The sequence below is a fragment of the Trematomus bernacchii genome, unplaced genomic scaffold (assembly GCF_902827165.1).
Source record: "Trematomus bernacchii unplaced genomic scaffold, fTreBer1.1, whole genome shotgun sequence".
NCBI classification, from domain to species: domain Eukaryota; kingdom Metazoa; phylum Chordata; class Actinopteri; order Perciformes; family Nototheniidae; genus Trematomus; species Trematomus bernacchii.
Genome location: NW_022987571.1, coordinates 1,464,341 through 1,480,605, shown reverse-complemented (window position 1 = coordinate 1,480,605; position 16,265 = coordinate 1,464,341). Strand labels below are relative to the sequence as shown.

General features: G+C 39.2%; 1 protein-coding gene across 1 annotated transcript in view; it reads right to left on the bottom strand.

The window, feature by feature from the left end:
• The window catches only part of LOC117479225 (glutamate receptor ionotropic, kainate 5-like), a 154,017-nt gene that overhangs the window by 112,873 nt on the left and 24,879 nt on the right, over window positions 1-16,265 (bottom strand). The window contains 3 exon segments of the mRNA XM_034126249.1: window positions 308-473; window positions 5,505-5,602; window positions 13,712-13,876. Coding sequence (XP_033982140.1) covers window positions 308-473; window positions 5,505-5,602; window positions 13,712-13,876 — 429 coding nt within the window.

Below are 16,265 nucleotides of genomic sequence, written 5' to 3'. Positions count from 1 at the left end.
TAATGACCCCTTGTTTTCTATTTGGTTTGGACAAGCCACTATTTATGTTCCTTGTTTGGTCATTGTGGCAGGTTGGTTTGTTCTGTAAACACCTGTTTAGTAGCTGATATATTTATTACAGTTAATTTATGTTGACTTATTTTCTAGGCCTAGTTATTAAAGTTTGTTTATAGTGTTTATTTTTTATTTTTGGGTAAATAAAAAACCTAGTCTCCTGTGTCCTGTTACCTTACTGCCTGGTCCCTGACACACACACACACACACACTCACACAAAGACATTAACACACACTTCATAGACAGACTCACACTCTGCCTTGGCACACACAAGGCTGGTGGTGGGGTATCCGAAGGAGCGCAGCATAGACCCGATGGCCAGGCTCAGGTCCTCGTTACTCGGGTACAGAGTCACAGAGGCGAAGCGAAGGTACGGCAGCTTTGGGTTTTCCTCCGGACCGATCTTTACGTGAGGGATCTAAAAGGTTCGGAGGGGGAGGAAGAGGAATTATTACGTAAACAAACGTTGTCAGCTTGAGGGTTTTCTTTGGATAATCTTCATGTGAGATCCAAATGATGGATTGTGAGGGAAAATAATGAAATGGGAAGAAAAGTCAAAGAAAGGGAACAAAGTCAAAGAGAAGGACATGAAATGGGAGGAAACATTGAACATGAGAAAGGGGAAATGATGAGGTGATGACATCAAGTGAACAAATGTGTTTTTTTTTATGAACATCAAACCTTACAGGCTTTACAGAGTTCAGATAACCGGAATCAAAGCTTTAATCAGACGTTGACACTGGCTGATAATCAAGTCTTTGTTCAGCTTTCAAAAAGAATATCTGAAAAGAGAGCAGAGCTCAGATCATCAGAGATATTAGAAAAGTGTTCCATTCTGTTCAGAGTTCTGTTCACCTCCACTCAGATCAAACATTCATATCAAAGGGAGTATTGGATTCTTTTTTAGAAATATATCATTAATATGTAACAATTCCAACATGCTTTAAATGGAAAATAGAAGCTCAGGGAAAGGATTAATCCTCTGGCTCACAAGAATTTGAGCAGCTTATCAGATTCTTGTTTTCAAGAGAACTTTTTTGGTCTCATGGTGGAACTAAAGAAAAAAGTTGACAGGGTCACTGCAAGCTTTAAGCTTTTTCATAAACCTTTAACCTTATACTATTACTGTATGTGAAATCGCACTCATCCGCACAGATCCAGCCACTTATAATTTCCCCCCCCCCTTGACAGGGCCCTGGTCTGTGGGGGATCCATTCTGGTTCCTATCCAGGTCATCTGTCCAGAGAAAATCCCCATGATGACGTAGTGAAGGTGTTTTCCACTCATAACATCCGTATGGTGAATTGTGTTGAAACAAGTTTCAATGGTTTACATTTTCCACCAGTTGGATCTGTGATGGCTTTTAACGGATGATGGAAAGGAGGTTTGAAACTTCCTTTATAACCTCCTTTAGCTTAGGAAACACTGGACTTTCCTTTACGAAAGGAAAGGAGAAAATGATGTCCCACAATGCCTTGCGGTTGCAACATTTACTGTGACACAACATTCGGCCGTTCACGGAAACAACCGATCGTGACCGAGAAATGCGTATCATGAAAGTTACGGTGCTTATTAAGCAATTTACAACTTATACTGTAACTTGCCAAAGTTCTTTGTTCTGAACGTTAAACACTATAATAATCAAAAGGAGAAATATGAACGTTACTTTTTTACTGAAATTATCAAATAAAGTCAACATTTCATAGTGCTTTACTGAGCTGTGTGGGGTTTGTTAAACTTTTTAAACATGTTTGAGTGGTGATGTGTGATGTTTCACACAGAGGTCAAGGAATAGTGGTTAGGAAAATACAATAGGAGCTGAGTTTTGGACAATTCGACTGCAACCCAGAAGAAGACAGACAGGAAGTACACACTAACAGGAACAGCAGAAGAATACAGACAGGAGGTAAACACTAAAGGGAACAGCAGAAGAAGACAGACAGGAACTAAACACTAAAGGGAACAGCAGAAGAAGACAGACAGGAAGTAAAAACATAGGGTTCCCATGTGTGCTTATTAAGCAATGTAACATATAAATATATCAAATATAAGTTTATATTTGAATGATATTTGTGTGGTGAGAGACAAACACAATATGTCTTCTGAGGTAGCTACTAAGAGTTTTTTCACACTGACAGTTTAACAGCTCTGTTTCAATTTAAACTCCACAGGGCAAAGATCTTAGGCCGACTGTCTGTATTTAAGTTGATTGATACATTGAAAAATGAGACAGTGATGAATGAGGTGAAATGTCCTGAGTGATCTGCTGCTTAATGATTACAGCAGATCCAACCCAGTCTCACATCTAAACGTGTAATAACTACGTTGGTCCACAACTTGGGACGTAGTATTTCTACAAAAACGCCTCTGAAATTGTAGGATCCCTACGTTTTTTTTCACCATTCATTTCCAATGGCTGGCGTCTATGTCACGTGATCTTCAACTTAGTTATTACGAAGAATACTTCAGGAAATTGTGTAAATACAACGTTTTCATTGTTACCAAGGTGGTTGCTAGGGACGCTGCTATCGATATTATGTCTGTTATGTTGTGTAACTGTTTAATGGTGTTATCTTTATTGCTACCCCCTTCCCCGTCAATTTATAGTGTTGGTCCACAGCGCAAACATATTAGTTTAACAAAATCCTCGGCATAGATACGTTATTTTCCCCTGTGCAATTCTCCAACCCAGTCTCACATCTCACATCTCACATCGTCATAAACACCGGAAACAGACGTATGCAAGATCCTCAGCTCGGTGATTGGACGGTTTAGCCGCAATGCACATTGGGAAATGGTGTTTATTATCTGAAAACAGGAAGAACTGCCGCCAAAACTGAAAACGTGACGTGGATCATTACATTACATCACATGTCACTTGTTAGACGCTTTTATCCAAAGCGACTTACATACTCTATACTGTGGGCAATCCCCACAGGAGCAATTTGGGGTGAAGTGTCTTGCCCAGGGACACAACGACAGGCTAACTGCAGTGGGGTTTGAACCTGTTCCGAACACCAACGCACTATTCCACTGCGCCACACGCCTCCCCGATCATAAATATGTCCGCAGTTAAACATCTTAGATTTCTTTTCACACAATACGTCTCCTTGCAGTATCAACACTAATTTGGCTGACTTTTATATTTGATCCAATTGGTAGATAGGCTGTATTTACACCATAACGGTGCACAGCTGATAGAAAGGGACACCTACTGGTTAAAGCACGTTATTTAATTTTATTATTTGTATTATTAGATATTAATAGGATCCCTATAAAGTATATTCATTACTCGTTATTCTCTACTAATAGTTCATTAAAGACTGTATATAATGACTATTTTGCACATCCCTTTCAAGATTTCAAGATGTTCTAAGGTTTATTGACATATCATATACACAACTACGGTGTAGTTATGCAATGAATGAAAAACTTGGGTCGCAGGTTCCTCAACAGTGCATTACAAGACATCTATCAATATGTGTTTATACCTCCAGCAACTATGTTGAAGCACTTATTTTAACTGATATTATACATATGTATTATACTCTTATAAGATGTATGTAGTTAGTATAAGAAATGTGCAGAATATGACAGTTTAATGGTGGAGGTATACACACATATTGATAGATGTCTTGTAATGCACTGTTGAGGAACCTGCGACCCAAGTTCTTCATTCATTGCATAACTACACCGTAGTTGTGTATATGATATGTCAATAAACCTTAGAAAATCTTGAAATCTTGAAAGGGATGTGCAAAATAGTCATTATATACAGTCTTTAATTAACTATTAGTAGAGAATAACGACGAGTAAAGAATATACTTTCTAGGGATCCTATTCATATCTAATAATACAATTATAAAATGCAATAACGTGCTTTAACCAGTAGGTGTCCCTTTCTATCAGCTATGCACCGTTATGGCGTAAATACAGCCTATCTACCAATTGGATCAAATATAAAAGTCAGCCGAATTAGTGTTGATACTGCAAGGAGACGTATTGTGTGAAAAGAAATGTAAGATGTTGTTTAATTGCTTATATATTTAAGATCCACGTCAAGTTTTCAGTTTTGGCGGCAGTTCCTGTTTGTCTAGAAGTCTTGTCATCAGGGCTCTATAAATAGAGTTAACTACGGCAGATATGTCATATTTAATGCAGCCGAAACAAGTATTACAATGCCGTTATGTGATGACTTTCAAAGAGAAAAGCAAGCACACTCGGAATAATGTATTATTTAATTGTTTTTATACAGTCTATGGTTGCTACAGAGGATTGTGGGTAATGTCCGTCAAACTTCCGGGTTCCTCCATGGGACCTTATTTCGGAAAAAGTATGCATTGAAGTCAATGGAGAGAGAAAGATTATCTTTCGATCCCGTTTGAATTGTGCCACGAATTACACATATGATGTTTGTCAATCTTAAATAATAATTTCCATGTCAAAAAAGTCACAGTTTGTCGTAAAACTGTTGAAATATAAGACTATGAAATGTGTGTGTATGTACAGCTCTCAACATGCCCAGACTTGTAGTGATTTTCACCTCTTTTAATACTTTTAATACTTTTACGTCACACGTTTGATGCGCGCCCGTGATTGAAAATCTCTTTATTTAAAAAATACGGGGAATACGGATCTCGGGGTCTCCCTCCTCCCTGTGCACAGATGCGACGCGTCATATGACGTCACATGTTTGGCATGTCTCGATTGAATATGCTTTATTTAAAACAAAAACAAGGACAATAAACAAAGCAGTCTTCACAACGGCCGGACAAAATACTTTGAGCCGCCCTATAGCCAAAGCCCGAGACACTGTTTAAAGCATAATAAAGACAATATATAGACAGCATAATGGAAAATAACGTATCTATGCCACAATTTGAGATGCCGGGTAGCAATAAAGATAACACCATTAAACAGTTACACAACACAACAGACATAATATCGATAGCAGCGTCCCTAGCAACCACCTTGGTAACAATGAAAACGTTGTATTTACACAATTTCCTGAAGTATTCTTCGTAATAACTAGCAAACTAAAGATCATGTACATCCACTGCACACATAATCTGAAATAACAACTCATAGTTCTCGCATCAACTGACATCAAAACGCATTTTAATGGCAAATTACCTTAAAATAGGCATTTTCTACCGAGAATAAAACGAAGGTCGGCCATGTTTTTTTATTTCTGCGGAGAGAAAGTTGAAGATCACGTGACATAGACGCCAGCCATTGGAAATGAATGGTGAAAAAAAACGTAGGGATCCTACAATTTCAGAGGCGTTTTTGTAGAAATACTACGTCCCAAGTTGTGGACCAACGTAGTTATTACACGTTTAGATGTGAGACTGGGTTGGCAGATCCCACACTTATTACTAGTTTTCTCAACTGGACTTCACTCTGATACAGAACATATTTTAATTCCAAGCAGAAGCATGTTTCTCACCTCCTTCTCCCCACAGATGTGACTGATGGTGGATCCGGAGGCGGGGCTAGCGGCGGGACCAATCACTGAAACCACGCCCTTTGGTAAGATCTGACACACTACGAGAGAAAACAGCAAAGACATGGAGAAAACAAAGGTTAGTAGCAGGAGATACAGCTGAAAGAACATGTTTTGCCATGTGGGGGCAGTAGAAACAACTGGATACATTATAGCTGTAGTTGTTTATTTCCAAACTAAGCAGTCACAGAGCAACAATCCTTCATTGTCTTTCTGTTTCCCTTTGATGACCGTAGCGCTGTGTCTCAATGTGTATACTCTCTTGAGTACACTGCATGTCGTACACTGTCAACACTCAGGCAGTGTCTGAATTTCAACCATGTAGCGCTGTTGCAAATTTGTGGTAGCAAATCTTTACAGACTGCTCAGCTAACTAAATTAACATTGACTTCTTCTCAAATCTAGTATAGTGGTTAGTGAAACAATCATGTTTCGATTGAATTTGTATGGTGCTGTGCTGTTCGTAGCTGCAAATTACATTATTATTATTTATTTTTTAAATTTATATACCCTTAATAGTCACACTGAGGGAAGATCTACATTCTGTATTTGACCCATCCTAGTGTTAGGAGCAGTGGGCTGCCATTATGTACGGCGCCCGGGGAGCAGTGTGGGGAACGGTGCCTTGCTCAGGGACACCTCGGTAGCACTTGCTCTTTTCGGGACTTGAACTGGTGACCTTCCAGTCCCTATGGACTTTGCCACTTAAGTACACTTAAGCACTTTAGTCTGCAGGTTTTAAAGTGCTTCATAAATAAAGCTGTATTGAATTGTAAGTAGCAAAGTTAGCTATCATTGAGTGCTAGAAGTGTCTAGTGTTCCACACTCAACGTTTTGGTACACATAGTGCATTTTGTCACACTTTGCATTGTGACTTACTAATTCACTTAAATAGCTCATGTAAGTACAGAAGTATGAACATTTTAGACACAGAACAAGTCAAACATTGCCTCTCCTCTTTGCTCTGTTTTTGGTCTCCACCTCCTGAGGCAAACATCTGTCTCTTCAGCAGCTGTATGCTCAGCTGTATGCTCAGCTTTGTTCAGCCTGACTCTGTCTGTGTGTCTGCTGCTGAGCAGGGGGGGCACAGTGGGGGTCATTTACTACAGTTGGCCAGTGGTTTGTTGTTATCAGACAAACATGTGTTAACTAGTTTGAAAGGGGTCAGACCAAAACAGTTTGAGAACCACTGTTTTATCTTCAGTTTCATTTATAGTAAAAATGCATTACAATATCAGGACATTTTATTACATTATTGGCCAAGTTATTAGATTATTGGACACATTTTTACATTTTCAATCAGGTTAAAGCGAGCATTTAAAAAAGAATTCTTAAAAAATATAACTTTATTAGGTGTTTACATTGTCGGTATAACATTTTTTTGAAAATTGATTATAGCGCTATTGAATGTGATATTTTTGTTTGTTTATGGAGAGCATTGGATTGATTTCTAAATAATATAAACAGATTATGTCTAATGCTGCGTCCATCAGGCTGAGACCCAGAGCACCCAGAATCCTTTGTGCTGCAAATGTAAAGTAACATTCCAATCATTCAGTATAGATGATTAGCTAACTACAATGTGATTACTGTAGCATTGCCTATGTGTGGAAGTGCACTAATGTTTTGTTTAAGGGGGGAGTATATAATGTCTTTTTTACAGTATTTCTGAAAGGAACACAAATAAACTACTCCAAATGTACACAGATTGCTGAATATACAGTGTGTGTGTGTGTGTGTGTGTGTGTGTGTGTGTGTGTGTGTGTGTGTGTGTGTGTGTGTGTGTGTGTGTGTGTGTGTGTGTGTGTGTGTGTGTGTGTGTGTGTGTGTGTGTGTGTGTGTGTGTGTGTGTGCTCTGACAAAAACACTAACTGCCTCTCCGTGGGGAAGAGTCTCTTTGCTCTGCTGTCAGATGATAATCAATAACCCTCTCAGCTGCTCTCAGATCTGTTCTCAGAGCTCTCCGGTCACAGCGACCTTCGTCACCACACCCAGGCTGCATCTCACTTCTCTTAAAGGTCACCTATCATGCTATTTTTAGGCAATATTATAGGTCTCAGATATATAAAAACATATAAAAAACATGTCTATGAAGTGTTTTGATCAAAAAACCAAACAGATCACCCATTCTAGCCTCATATGCCTCTATTTCTCTTCCCGTTACAAAAGTGCTGATTCTGGGTATAAACAGGTCTCTCTTGAGAATGAGACCCTGTGTCTCAATTAGATTTTCACCTGTATAAATAAAGGCTAAATAAAACAAATTAAAAAAACGCTTCTTTTTTTTTTTTACTGAAAAAATAAATAAGAGGGGGCGGAGCCTTAGCGGCTCATGCGGGACCTGGCAGATACTGTCTAAAATGCTGCGGTGATTAAACGCAAGGATTATTAGATCAAGGATTATTAGATCAAGGATTGTTTCTGAAACAGTATGGAGCTCAAAGGCTTTCTCTCTTGCCGGTTATACCACAAGGTGAGTTCCTTTTTATTTCCTGCTTCTTCACATACATGCTCTGTGCAGTACAGGTTAGCTCTGAGTGTTAGCGATGCTAATGTAAACACTGACAATATTACGTCCAAAACAGTCGGGCATTGTTTCTGATAGCAACGTTTCTGATAGTGCTGTGGGTCCGCCGCCGATTTGATGTCATATCGGCGGCAAATCTGGATCAGCTCCGTTGTAGCCCCGTTTTTAGAGATTTGGGTATGGAGGAAAAGAGAGAGGGTTTTATTTTCTGACGCTGCGTGAGTTCCCTGACACACCGGGGACACATATGTATGTATAAAAGCAACCCGGTATCACGGCAAGACGTGAACATGTGACGATCTACCATGCTGGGAGACGTGAAGATGTCGCGATTTCGTCCCTTCAAACGTGGCAGTTACACAGTATTGTTAACATGGCCCAACCAGTGGAGAAAAACCCGGAAATGCCAAGCAAATGCTCTACCACGACGGTCGGTTGTTATTGTCAATATTAATATAATAATTATTTATTTTTTAATAGTCACACTCGATTTCGCCGATTTTCTTGTTGCCCCAGCTGGTCGACACCTCTTTTAGCAGAAACAAAGGCTACATTAATGTATTAAATCGATGTTAATCCATGTGTGTGGTTGTGGAATTAACGGACGTGACGTTGTGCGATTGCGTTGCCAGGCAACAGCTTGGGTTCATGTTCATTTACAAACTCTTAAAAACATTTTAGAAGGCCTCACGAAATACTTTAATGTAAATTAAAATGTGAAGGAATGTGTGTATAACAAAATACATCCGTCATAAACAATACCGGAAACAGACATAGGCAAGATCCTCAGCTCGGTGATTGGATGTTTTAGCCACAATGCACGTTGGGATATGGTGTTTATGCGATGTGAAATAAAATAATACTTTATTCCGAGTGAGCTTGCTTTTCTCTTTGAAAGTCATCACATAACGGCATTGTAATACACGGTTCGGCTGCATTAAATATTACACATCTGCCGTAGTTCTTTATTTATAGAGCCCTGATGAGAAGACTTCTGGACAAACAGGAAGAACTGCCGCCGAAACTGAATACGTGACGTGGATCATAAATATATCAGCAATTAAACAACATCTTACATTTATTTTCACACAATACGTCTCCTTGCAGTATCAATACTAATTCGGCTGACTTTTATATTTGATCCAATTGGTAGATAGGCTGTATTTACGCCATAACGGTGCACAGCTGATAGACAGGGACTCGTCGTTTTCACATTTTCTTTGAATATAAGAATGTAAATACTGAGTTGAGAAAATAGTCAGGGGTTTTGGGTGATGGGAGACACATTTATGGAATCAGAATTTCAATAGCTTACCGTTAAATTACGGATATACCTTTCTGTCTGCAAATCAGATATTAATGTCATGTGAAATAATATAGCAATATCCTGTAAAATTATGTGAAAACATGAATAAAACTACACATCTTCAGATGTTGTACATACATAACACTAATAATAACAAGTTATTATGGCATTGTATGCTGTGTGTATTTATTTCACAATAAAGTTAATAGTAATATCATGTTTGATATGTTTTATTAACTAGACCACATTCTGATTAATGATGTGAAATATAAACAACCCTTAAATCAGGCTTTAGTTACACCTGAGTAAAATTCAGGGAAGGTGATTGTCAAGTGCCAACAATCAGGAGAGATATTTGATAGTTGGTGCTTGAGAAGACTAAACATTTATCTGCAGATCTCTATAAAGTATATTCATTACTCGTTATTCTCTACTAATAGTTAATTAAAGACTGTATATAATGGCTATTTTTCACATCCCTTTCAAGATTTCAAGATTTTCTAAGGTTTATTGACATATCATATACACAACTACGGTGTAGTTATGCAATGAATGAAAAACTTGGGTCGCAGGTTCCTCAACAGTGCATTAAAAGACATCTAACAATATGTGTGTATACCTCCACCATTAAACGTCATATTCTGCACATTTCTTATACTATCTACATACATCTTATAAGAGTATAATAAATATGTATAATATCAGTTAAAATAAGTGCTTCAACATAGTTAACATTGCAGGAAAGCAATATATTAGACGTTAAGTACTTTGTCAGGCTTAATATTTATCTGTAGATAACCCCAAAGCTTTTTTCTTATTCAAAAGAAGACCTTAACCTAAAGTATTCTTTAATGTTTAAATAAAGCCTTATTAGTTTGTCTATTTTGCACATCCTCCTATTAAAGGTGGGGTATGTAATTTTGGAGAAACCAGCTCGAGATCGCTAGAATTTGAAAATACACAACCGGAAAAAATCTGCCACTTCCTTACAGAGCCCCTCCTCGAACACACACAAACGTGCACATGACCAATGAGGGCACGAGATAAGTTTGTGCACAGATGGAAGGCTGACAGGCAGGTAAGCCATCCAGTTATTTTAGCCGGGCCGGCTAAAATGATTGGTCGTGCTTTTTACAGTATTACGGCTTCCACAGATGACATTTTTTTATGGATATTTTGTCATAGCACTTAAGATATTCATTGCTATCGGGATGTTAACCTCTTAAGCCCTGAGCCTGTTTTTCAGGTCTCAGGCTCGAAAATGACATTCCCAGAACAAATGACCATATCTTCCCTTCTAAAAGGGTTAAATTAATAATCTTTTTTCTCAAAGTAATGATAAACCTGTGAGTTGGATGTAGAAAAGTCAGAATCAATATAGATGTTTTTTATTTTAAAGAAAATTCAGATTTTACATAGTAAAAAACTGTAAATTATAGTGTCCGTCCAAAAATTATTTTTTACTTATAGCGAAAACTACCCTTGGATGGTGGGTTAGTAGACTAAAAGCTTTAGGAATCCAAAGTACAACATATAATAAGTACCCTGTATCAAGATTGATGCAAAACAAGTGAAATTTGACCTTTTTAGAGAGATTTAGCAAAAAAAACACTTCTGGGGTCATTTGGGTGGATTTGACCTATCTCTGGCCCCCCTTGCTCGATTTTGATGAATGAAATCTCTTTATAACCGCTAGAGCCAATGGAATCGAGGGAAAGTTATATACACACCAAAACGTTAACAAATAAGGAGTGAGAGTGACGCGTTACCAAAACCGGTGGCTACAATTAGCAGCTAACTTTTCCGCTCCGATTTTTACATAAAAAATGGAATTATGGATCATAAATAATCTTTTGAGGCACAGGTACATTATCAACCTATGGATCAACAGTTGTAGCATTTTGTTTTTCGTTTTAATGCCATTGAACACGTCTTTTGACCTAATTGACAGCTACGGTGAGACGATCTGCCGTAAATGCTCCCTAAAGGTACGTGTTGTGATGTCTGTGTTTGCTTCCCCTGTCGCAAGTTCGGATCGCTCAGTGATGATACTATACCTAAAAAAAACGGTGGGAGGGGTCCAATGGGGGGACCGCCGTGCTTAAGAGGTTAAGAGCATTCCATGGAATATAACAAAAAGTGTATCTCGAGCCGGTTTCTCAAACTTACCTACCCCACCTTTAATATCTAATAATAAAAATAATAAAATTCAATAACGTGCTTTAACCACTAGGTGTCCCTTTCTATCAGCTGTGCACCGTTATGGTGTAAATACAGCCTGTCTACCAATTGGATCAAATATAAAAGTCAGCAGAATTAGTATTGATACTGCAAGGAGACGTATATTGTGAAGAGAAATTGAAGATGTTTAATTGCTGATATATTTATGATCCACGTCACGTATTCAGTTTCGGCGGCAGTTCCTGTTTGTCCAGAAGTCTTCTAATCAGGGCTCTATAAATAAAGAACTACGGCAGATGTGTAATATTTAATGCAGCCGAACCGTGTATTACAATGCCGTTCTGTGATGACTTCCAAAGAGAAAAGCAAGCACACTCGGAATAAAGTATTATTTATTTTTTATTCTGGATTTCACATCGCATAAACACCATATCCCAACGTGCATTGCGGCTAAAACATCCAATCACCGAGCTGAGGATCTTGCCTACGTCTGTTTCCGGTATTGTTTATGACGGATGTATTTTGTTATACACACATTCCTTCACATTTGAATTTGAATTTACATTAAAGTATTTCGTGAGGCCTTTTCAAATGTTTTTAAATATAACTAGGGTTCTAGTTGAAGAGTTTGTAAATGAACATGAACACAAGCTGTTGCCTGGCAACGCAATCGCACAACGTCACGTCCGTTAATTCCACAACCACACACATGGATTAACATCGATTTAATACATTAATGTAGCCTTTGTTTCTGCTAAAAGAGGTGTCGACCAGCTGGGGCAACAAGAAAATCGGCGAAATCGAGTGTGACTATTAAAAAATAAATAATTATTATATTAATATTGACAATAACAACCGACCGTCGTGGTAGCATTTGCTTGGCATTTCCGGGTTTTTCTCCACTGGCTGGGCCATGTTAACAATACTGTGTAACTGTCACGTTTGAAGGGACGAAATCGTGACATCTTCACGTCTCCCAGCATGGTAAATCGTCACATGTTCACGTCTTGCCGTGATACCGGGTTGTATATAAGAGAGTATTCTGTTGTATTCTGTATATTGTATAATGTTTAGATAATCCTCTTAATATAGTTATTTTTAACTGAGAATATGTATATATTGTCTTTTAAATTTGTAAAGTTTAACTTTATTTTATTATTAAAAAAATTATAAAGTCACAGACATCTGTCTGTCTGTCTGTCTGTCTGTCTGTCTGTCTATTTAACTATCAGATGTTCACTGTAAAGTGTGTTTGTCTGCTGGCGGCTGCATTAATGTGTGGTATTTAAAGTTCACTGAGCAGGGAACAACAGCTGCACCTGCTGACCGCCTCCTTAAATAAAGGTCTGCCTCCTCACACAGAGCGCTTCCAGAAGACTACCTTAATGTCAGAGTGAAGAGGGGCTGCAGCCGGGGGTGCTTACTTGCGTATGTTGGGTAATTTGGACCATTAGCATAAATTGCATTAATTATCATTAATGGCATTAAAGCTTATGTAGACAATATTAAAAGATGGCTTTGGTGTTATTGAGGATGCAGTTTTAACCAGAAAGTGGCCATATTTTTTCTCTCGTGGGTTGATTTTGACTACCATGAGTAGTGTTGCTACCATTGGATATAGATAGCACAAAAGGGAAATTATTACTGCTACTGTGGACAATATTTCCAAAAAATAGGCAATCTGTCCAATCCAAATGACCCAGAGTCCCCTAAATCTTCCGAATTGACCAACAAATATCAGAATCAGCCCTCCCAGAGTACAAATATGGCCACTTTCCGGTTATAACGGCCATTTCTTATCCTAAACACATTGGAAATGGATTCAGCATCCTGAATAACCCCCAAAACCACTCTAAAATTCTCCAAATCGGCCAAGCCATTTATTTTACTTTTGTCCACATAGGCTATAATGTCATTATTAATGCTTATTAGTGCAACTTATGCTCATTGTACTAATTGCCCGACATATGCGAGTTAGCATCCAGCAGTTTCTATGTGCTGGAGAGCCTACTATACATTTCTAACATAAAACTTTGGGGTAGTGAAATTGGGTATTTCCGGGTTCATAACAGGACTATGAGCTTGCAAACTAATAGGTTGATGGAGAAAATAAAGAAGAGTGAGACAGTGACGTACTGGTGTCAGTGGTGTCGTACTGGGAGTCCTTCTGCAGCTCGTACACGTCCACCTCCACCCTGGCTTTGGAGGACACGTCCATCAGACTGTTGATGTTCTCCCTCGCCAGGCCCAACGCCATGCGCTCACCACGACCACATGCCGACTGATGGTCCAAAATGGCCGCTGCAGGGAGAGAGAGGAAGAGGGAGTTGTTGAGAAAATTCAGATCAATAGTTAAGAATGATACATTTCCTATTATATGAAAAGCACTTTAACGATATATCACACAACACAAGTCAAACAGGAAACAAGAAATTCAAGTCGCGTCAAAAAACCTTTAGCACGCATGCAGCATACTGTGTGTTCATGATTTAAAAGATATCATGGAGTACAAGGAGGTAAAATAGGCAAGAAAATAAATAAAATAAAAACTATTCATTATTAATTAATTATCCAAAAGTTACTAAGTATTACAGTACAACAGTAGAATTAATAAATAAATAAGACAATATAAAAAATAAATAATAATAATTAAGACCAAATAACCAATTATTGGGAGTCACTAAAAGGCTAATTTAAGAGCTGTGGGAGCTGTTTTTAAAAATGTTGCATTTTCTCATAATAAAGACCTGGTATACCTGAATTATGAAATGAGAGTCAAAGGAAATCATAACCCCCACCAAGGAGGTTGTTTGTGGGCGTAAAAAAGCATATTGTCCACTTACAGAAACGGCTTTGTGTTATGAACCGAGACACAGGACACAGGACCCAAAAGCAGGACTCGGAGACAGTTGTCCAAAAATAGAATGTAGTTTAACAACAAAAATTAAGTCGTACTTCCAAAAATAGAAAGTAGTTAAATAACAAAAACTAAGTCGTACTTCAAAACAAAACTCACTGGACAAAAGGTATATTTCTCAAAGTAAAGTTTTAGGAGTCAAAAGGCCCAGGTTCTCACGGCATGAAACATAACGAACTGACAAGGGAACTAATGGCGCGTTTCCACTACAGCCCGCAGCCCGGTTTAAGAGGGCTGTGACGTCAGCGGCCCGTCTTTGGTTGCGTTTCCACTTGGCCTAGTACCGGCCGGCGGGTCCTAATTCACAGTTTTTCTGGCCTCATAAAATCGTGGGTCCAGGGCCAGAGACAACGAGGCTGAGTCGGGCTGAGTATGCTAAACTAGAGAGAGCGTCGCTGGCAAGGGGGCAACAACTACAACAAGATGGACATATTTGACCGTGATTTAATTGTAATACACGTTTCAAAATGATGCCGAAGTAACAACATACTGATACCGGTTAGTAAAAACCATGAATTAATGCTTTGTCAAGTCTGCAGACAGACGGCAGGCGAAAAACCTTTTAAAATGCTTGTTTTCTAAATGGAGATTGGCTAAGCTAACGCAATATATGCTCCGACCGTCCACACTCACAACAACGGCCTATACAGACATAAATAAAGCAGCGACTGTATTCGCCATGACACAGGCAGTCTGTGGTTTGTACTTGTTTAACTTTTGTCTAGTTTCTGAACATATATGAGGAGCTGTGAGCTCTGAGTGCTAACAGCTAACGGCTGTGTTGTTTTTCTGGGGTCCTCTGAAGATCACGTCACGGCTCCGCCTACACTGCGTTACTATAGATACTGCCCCAGTTCCTGTAATGGAAATGCGCCATAAAGTGAGCCAGTCCTAACGAGGCCCAGCCATACCGAGCGGGGCCGAGCGAGGCCGTGTAGTGGAAACGCGCCAAAAGAAACACAAGGGCTATTTATAGGTGAGGAGGATGGGCACAGGTGAAAACTATCAGGGCAGGGCCAAGCAATTAGAGATGGGCGAGTCCTGATTCATCCGGATCATTAACCCGGATCCTAGAAATGAGCTGGTCGTGACGAGTCTCCCCTCTCCATTAACCCGAGTCCTTTGAGTCCCACACTTGGTGTGACGTACAAATTAAAACTATAAATTGCGTCACTCGCTACTCTCTTTATAACATCTAAAATCACATTACAACGTACCCCAGTCCATCTGCCTACCCTTTAGCAAGTAGGATAGCTGCCAGAAGTGATCGTTTGGCTCAGGGGAGGGGACACGGATCAGTGAAACTTCCTGCAGACTCGTGGGGACTCAGAGGAGCCGACGGCTCCTAACCGTAATAGCATAGCAGATCCAGAGATCCATACTCGTCATGTGCACGAGCATAGCCCCTCTCCTCCAGCACCCGGCTCCCGCGGCTATATTATGCACGAGTCAACAGCAGACTCAGAGATTCGCAGATTCTCAGATTCGCAAATCCTGACTCACTGTGCAAAACATAGCAGACTCGTGCGGACTCAGAGCCGTAACCTTATAGCAGCAGATCCAGAGATCCAGCAGACTCGTCATCATGCACGAGTCAACAGCAGACTCAGATTTGCCAAATCGCAAAATAACCCTTTTTTTTGTGATCAACATTTTTTATTAAAGCAAAATACACTGTGTAGCGGAGGTTAATATAACGTCAGTTTAATATGCTCGTGAAATGCAACAACTTTTCGGTTTCACCGATAGGATTTCTACGGTCTTGGTGATGCT